This window comes from Pyrgilauda ruficollis, unplaced genomic scaffold (genome assembly GCF_017590135.1).
Source record: "Pyrgilauda ruficollis isolate IOZ18807 unplaced genomic scaffold, ASM1759013v1 scaffold712, whole genome shotgun sequence".
Taxonomy (NCBI): domain Eukaryota; kingdom Metazoa; phylum Chordata; class Aves; order Passeriformes; family Passeridae; genus Pyrgilauda; species Pyrgilauda ruficollis.
The window spans coordinates 21,531-28,216 of NW_024528956.1; the positions used below are offsets into that span (position 1 = coordinate 21,531).

General features: G+C 63.9%; 2 protein-coding genes across 2 annotated transcripts in view; one reads left to right on the plus strand and one right to left on the minus strand.

Moving 5' to 3' along the window:
- The window catches only part of LOC121363358 (very-long-chain enoyl-CoA reductase-like), a 13,731-nt gene extending 12,755 nt beyond the window's left edge, over nucleotides 1-976 (plus strand). Inside the window, exon 11 of the mRNA XM_041485611.1 lies at nucleotides 736-976. Coding sequence (XP_041341545.1) covers nucleotides 736-863 — 128 coding nt within the window. The 3' untranslated portion in view covers nucleotides 864-976. The remainder of the gene's footprint in view (nucleotides 1-735) is intronic.
- A 431-nt stretch (nucleotides 977-1,407) lies between these two features.
- On the minus strand, nucleotides 1,408-5,140 carry NDUFB7 (NADH:ubiquinone oxidoreductase subunit B7). The gene is made up of 4 exons (XM_041485614.1): nucleotides 4,960-5,140; nucleotides 4,336-4,504; nucleotides 3,094-3,218; nucleotides 1,408-1,875 (listed from the first exon to the last, which is right to left on the minus strand). The coding sequence occupies exons 1-3, from the start codon at nucleotides 5,069-5,071 to the stop codon at nucleotides 3,119-3,121; spliced, it is 381 nt and encodes a 126-aa protein (XP_041341548.1). The 5' UTR covers nucleotides 5,072-5,140; the 3' UTR covers nucleotides 1,408-1,875; nucleotides 3,094-3,118.
- Between the last annotated feature and the right edge of the window lie 1,546 nt (nucleotides 5,141-6,686).

Genomic DNA, 6,686 nt, shown 5'->3' on the forward strand with positions numbered 1-6,686 from the left:
GGGGTGGGTGTGGGGGGGGATTTGGGGTGGATTTGTGGTGTTTTAAGTGGATTTTGGGGGGGATTTGGGGGGATTGAGGGAATTTGGGGGGGATTTGGGGTGTTTTAAGTGGATTTTGGGGGGATTTGGGGTGGATTTGTGGTGTTTTAAGTGGATTTTGGGGGGATTTGGGTGGATTCGGGATGGATTTTGAGGGATTTGTGTTGGATTTCTGATGGATTTTGGGGGTGATTTTTGGGGAATTTCAGGTGGTTTAGGTGGATTTGGGGGGGATATGGGGTGGACTTGGGTGGATTTGGGGGTGATTCGGGTGAATTTGGGGGATCTGGGGTGGATTTGAGTGGATTTGGGTGGGTTGGGGGAATTTGGGTTGGATTTAGGGGTGATTTAGGAGGGATTCAGGGTAGATTTGGGGAGGATTTTGAGGGGATTTGAGTGCATTTTGGGGTGGATTTAGGGGGATTTTGGGCAGATTTGGGTGGATTTTGAGGGGATTTGAGTGGATTTTGGGCGGATTTGGGTGGATTTTGGGCGGATTTGGGTGGATTTTGAGGGGATTTGAGGTGTCCCCGCGGTCCCCGCGCTGTCGCTGTCGCTGTCCCCGCGGTGCCAGCGCTGTCGCTGTCGCTGTCCCCGCGGTCCCCGCGCTGTCGCTGTCGCTGTCCCCGCGGTGCCAGCGCTGTCGCTGTCGCTGTCCCCGCGGTGCCAGCGCTGTCGCTGTCGCTGTCCCCGCAGTGGCGCTGTTCTCGCTGGTGGGTTTCGTGCAGATGGCGATCTGGGCTCAGGGCAAGCACCGCAGTTACCTGCGCGAGTTCCGCGACTACCCGCCGCTGCGCTCGCCCATCGTGCCCTTCCTGCTGTGACACCGCCCTGGGGACACCGCGGGGACAGCCCCCAGTGTCCCCTCCCTGCTGTGACACCGCCCTGGGGACACCGCGGGGACAGCCCCCAGTGTCCCCTCCCTGCTGTGACACCGCCCTGGGGACACCGCGGGGACAGCCCCAGTGTCCCCTTCCTGCTGTGACACCGCCCTGGGGACAGCCCCATCCCTGGTGTCCCCTCCCTGGTGGCAGTGTCACCTCCCTGGTGGCAGTGTCACCTCCAGGGTGCCATCCCTGATGTCCCCTCCCTGGTGGCAGTGTCCCCTGCAGCGCTGGCCCGGTCACCCGAAGCCACCCCTGGTGACACCGCGGTGTCACCCCCACGTGTCCCCTGCCCAGTGCCACCCTCCCCCTGTCCCCGCAGGTGACAATAAATGCCATCCCCCACCCGCGTGTGGCCTGTCACTGTCCCCTCCCAGGGGACACCGGGGGGTCAGGGCCACCTCTGGGGACAATCCCGCTGTCCCCAGGCTGGAGGGGGGCGGTGGCTTCGCGATGTCCCCAACGCAGTGACGAGCCAGCGCGGTGTCACTTGACAGCTTTAATGCGCGGGGTGGCCTCGTGTCACAGTCACCGGGGTGTCACTCGGTGTCTCCAGTGTCACTTGGGTGTCACTCGGTGTCCCCGGGTGTCACTCAGTATCCCAGATGTCACTCGGTGTTGCCAGTGTCACTCAGGTGTCACCACGGTGTCCTCGGTGTGATTGGGTGTCACTCAGTCCCCTGGGTGTCACTCGGTGTCACCAGTGCCACTCAGGTGTCACTCAGTGTCAACTTGGTGTCCCGGATGTCACTCAGTGTCACTGCGGTGTCACTCGGTGTCACCACGGTGTCCCCGGGTGTCACTCAGGTGTCACTCAGTGTCACTCGGTGTCGCGGGTGTCACTCGGTGTCACCGCAGTGTTCCCGGTGTCACTCAGTGTCATTCAGGTGTCACTTGTTGTTACTCGTTGTCCCCACAGCGTCACTCGCTGTCCTTGTTCCCGTCTGTCACTCGCTGTCCCCGCTGTCCCCGCGGTGTCCCGTCTGTCACTCGCTGTCCCCGCTGTCCCCGCGGTGTCCCGTCTGTCACTCGCTGTCCCCGCTGTCCCCGCGGTGTCCCGTCTGTCACTCGCTGTCCCCGCTGTCCCCGCGGTGTCCCGTCTGTCACTCGCTGTCCCCGCTGTCCCCGCGGTGTCCCGTCTGTCACTCGCTGTCCCCGCTGTCCCCGCGGTGTCCCGTCTGTCACTCGCTGTCCCCGCTGTCCCCGCGGTGTCCCGTCTGTCACTCGCTGTCCCCGCTGTCCCCGCGGTGTCCCGTCTGTCACTCGCTGTCCCCGCTGTCCCCGCGGTGTCCCGTCTGTCACTCGCTGTCCCCGCTGTCCCCGCGGTGTCCCGTCTGTCACTCGCTGTCCCCGCTGTCCCCGCGGTGTCCCGTCTGTCACTCGCTGTCCCCGCTGTCCCCGCGGTGTCCCGTCTGTCACTCGCTGTCCCCGCTGTCCCCGCGGTGTCCCGTCTGTCACTCGCTGTCCCCGCTGTCCCCGCGGTGTCCCGTCTGTCACTCGCTGTCCCCGCTGTCCCCGCGGTGTCCCGTCTGTCACTCGCTGTCCCCGCTGTCCCCGCGGTGTCCCGTCTGTCACTCGCTGTCCCCGCTGTCCCCGCGGTGTCCCGTCTGTCACTCGCTGTCCCCGCTGTCCCCGCGGTGTCCCGTCTGTCACTCGCTGTCCCCGCTGTCCCCGCGGTGTCCCGTCTGTCACTCGCTGTCCCCGCTGTCCCCGCGGTGTCCCGTCTGTCACTCGCTGTCCCCGCTGTCCCCGCGGTGTCCCGTCTGTCACTCGCTGTCCCCGCTGTCCCCGCGGTGTCCCGTCTGTCACTCGCTGTCCCCGCTGTCCCCGCGGTGTCCCGTCTGTCACTCGCTGTCCCCGCTGTCCCCGCGGTGTCCCGTCTGTCACTCGCTGTCCCCGCTGTCCCCGCGGTGTCCCGTCTGTCACTCGCTGTCCCCGCTGTCCCCGCGGTGTCCCGTCTGTCACTCGCTGTCCCCGCTGTCCCCGCGGTGTCCCGTCTGTCACTCGCTGTCCCCGCTGTCCCCGCGGTGTCCCGTCTGTCACTCGCTGTCCCCGCTGTCCCCGCGGTGTCCCGTCTGTCACTCGCTGTCCCCGCTGTCCCCGCGGTGTCCCGTCTGTCACTCGCTGTCCCCGCTGTCCCCGCGGAGTCCCGTCTGTCACTCGCTGTCCCCGCTGTCCCCGCGGTGTCCCGTCTGTCACTCGCTGTCCCCGCTGTCCCCGCGGCGCTGTCGCAGCCGTTGCTGCCGCAGCCGCAGGCGCCGCTCGCGCTCGAACTCCTTCATGCGCATCACGTAGCTGGGACAGGTGGCACCGTGTCACCGCGTGTCACCGCGTGTCACCACGTGTCACTGTGTCACCGTGTGTCACCGCGTGTCACCACGGCCACAGCAGGAGCACAGACAGCGGGGTGGCGGTGGCACCGTGGTGGCCCCGTGTCCCCAAGCCACATCCCGCCATGTCCCCGTCACCGCCCAGACGTGTCCCTGCTGTCCCCGTGTCCCCACGTCCTGCTCCTGGTGCTGGCAGCCGTGTCCCAGCTGTGTCCCCCCGATGTCCCTCCATGTCCCCATGATGTCCCCACGCTGTCCCCATGTCCCTCACTCATGCTGGCAGCTGTGGCACAGCCAATCTCCCAGTGTCCCCCAATGTCCCTGTGTCCCCATGATGTCCCCACATCCTATCTGTCCCCATGTCCCTCACTCCTCATGCTGGCAGCTGTGGCACAGCCAATCTCCCAGTGTCCCCCAATGTCCCTGTGTCCCCATGATGTCCCCACATCCTACTCCTGCTGCTGGCAGCTGTGCCAGCCGTGTCCCCCAGTGCCTCCCCATGATGTCCCCACGCTGTCCCCAGTGTCCCCATGTCCCTTACTCGTGGTGCTGGCAGCTGTCCCAGGTGTGTCCCCCCATGATGTCCCCAATGTCCCCATGTCCCTTACTCGTGGTGCTGGCAGCTGTCCCAGCCGTGTCCCCCAATGTCCCCAGTGTCCCCATGTCCCTGTCCCTTACTCCTGGTGCTGGCAGCTGTCCCAGGCGTGGCGCAGCGCGTGGCAGCCCCATGTCCCCATGATGTCCCCCAATGTCCTCAAGCTGTCCCCAATGTCCCTGTCCCTTACTCCTCATGCTGGCAGCTGTCCCAGCCGCGTCCCCCCAATGCCCCTCCATGTCCCCATGATGTCCCCACGCTGTCCCCAATGTCCCTTACTCCTGGTGCTGGCAGCTGTCCCAGGCGTGGCGCAGCGCGTGGCAGCCCCATGTCCCCACGCTGTCCCCAATGTCCCCATGATGTCCCCAATGTCCCCAATGTCCCCAGTGTCCCCATGTCCCTTACTTGTGGTGCTGGCAGCTGTCCCAGCTGTGTCCCCCCAATGTCCCCATGATGTCCCCAATGTCCCCATGTCCCTGTCCCTTACTCCTCATGCTGGCAGCTGTCCCAGGCGTGGCGCAGCGCGTGGCAGCCCCATGGCACGGGGAAGTTGTCGCGGTGGCAGCGCAGCAGCCGCAGCAGGTGGTGCCCGCAGAAATCCCTCTGCTCCAGGGACACGCGGCCCTGGGCCAGCTGCGCCGCTGAGGCCACCATGGCTGTCACAGACAGGGGACAGGGACAGTCAGGGACAGAGGGGACACGCGGCCCTGGGCCGAGGCCACCATGGCTGTCACACAGAGGGGACAGGGACAGTCAGGGACACCCAGGGACAAGGACAGTCAAGGACATTCAGGGACATTCAGGGACACTCAGCATTGCTGGGACATGGGGACAAACCGAGGGGACAGGGACAGAGGGGACACTCAGGGACCCTGAGCACCCAGCCAGAATGGGGACAATCAGGGGACAGGGTGTGACAGAGGGGACACGGGGTGGCAGCGCGGGGACATCGACACCCGTGTGGCACGTGGGGACAGGACACGGGGGGTGGCACCGGGAGTCACACGCAGGGGGGAGCGCCGGGAGGTCACCGGGGTCACCCCAAGGCCACCGCGCCCCCCCCGCGTCCCCTCCCGCTGTCCCCCCGGTGTGGCGGTGTCCCCGCACTGACCGCGCGGCTGGCGGAGCGGCATGCCCAGCTCGGCGGGGAAGGACGGCATGTGCAGCGGGTCGGGCTCGGCCTCGGCGTCCCACAGGTAGCGCCGGCCCAGGTGAGCGCCCATGGCGGCGGCACCGGGCCCGGGGCAATGGCGGCGAAAATGGCGGCGAAGCCGGAAACGCCGCGCGCCGGAAGCGGAAATGGCGGAAGGGCAGCGGAGGGATGCGGATGCGCGGCGCCCCCTGGCGGCGGGGAGGACTGAAATGCATCCCTGGGCACCCCCAGCCCCCCCAAAAAACATAAAAAAAACAAAAAAAAAACCCCAAAAAACCAAACCAAAACAAAACAAAAAACAAAACAAAACAAAAAAAAAAAACACCCCAACCCAAAACAAACAAAGAAAAAACTCCAAAAATTCCCCCAAAAAAACCCCTCCCGAAAAAACCAAAAACCAAAACAAACCCCAAAAAAATCTCCACAAAAAATCAAAACCCCCAAAACAAAGAAACCCTCCAAAAAAACTCACTAAAAAAACCCCAAAATTCCCCCCAAAACCCTTAAAACCCAAAAAAACCCCAAAACCCCCCAAAAAACCCCCAAAACCCCCAAAAAACCTTTAAAAACCTTTAAAATAAACCCAAAAAAACCAAAAAAAAAACCACTCCCCCCCCAAAAAAAAACCCAAAATATCCCCCAAAACCCTACCCCAAACTCCCCCACTGTCCCTCTGTCCCCAAGGGGGTGGCAGATGTCCCCACGGGGCTCCAAGGGACACAGGGAACACCCCAAAATGTCCCCAGCCAAAGAAGAGACGAGGCCACGGGAGGGACAATGGTTTATGGTGACACGAGCGTCCCCAAGGGCCACCTCGGGGACAGGAAAAGGGACAAGAACAGAGCTGAGGGACACAGAGCAGCTCCGATGTCCCCAAGGGCCACCATCCCTCAAGGAACGATGAGTGACACGGCCACACCGTCCCTGTGTCCCTGTCCCTGTGTCCTTGTCCCCCGTGTCCCTGTCCCTGTCCAGGCTGTCCCCCGTGTCCTTGTCCCCGTGTCCCTGTCCCTGTCCAGGCTGTCCCTGTGACACTGTGTGACAAGGCCATGGTGTCCCTGTCCCTCACAGCCCTGTCCCTGTGACACTGTGTGACAAGGCCAGGCTGTCCCTGTCCCTCTCCTGGCTGTCCCTGTGACACTGTGTGACAAGGCCGTGGTGTCCCTGTCCCTCTCCAGGCTGTCCTTGTGACACTGTGTGACAAGGCCATGGTGTCCCTGTCCCTCTCCAGGCTGTCCCTGTGACACTGTGTGACAAGGCCAGGCTGTCCCTGTCCCTCTCCAGGCTGTCCCTGTCCCTCACAACCTTGTCCCACAGTGTCCCTGTCCCTCTCCAGGCTGTCCCTGTCCCTCACAACCTTGTCCCATGATGTCCCCCCGTGTCTCAGAGCCCCTCCAGGCTGTCCCTGTCCCTCCCACCCCCAAATCCCTGTGTGTCCCCTCATCTCAGCACCTCTCCAGGCCGTCCCCACCCCATGTCCCCATGTCCCCTGTGTCCCCAGAGCACTGTGTGACAAGGCCAGGCTGTCCCTGTCCCCCTCCAGACTGTCCCTGTCCTTCCCTGCCCCGTGTCCCCCCATGTCTCAGAGCTGCTCCAGGCTGTCCCTGTCCCTCCCACCCCCAAGTCCCTGTGTGTCCCCTCATCTCAGCACCTCTCCATGATGTCCCCCCCAGTCTCCGAGCCCC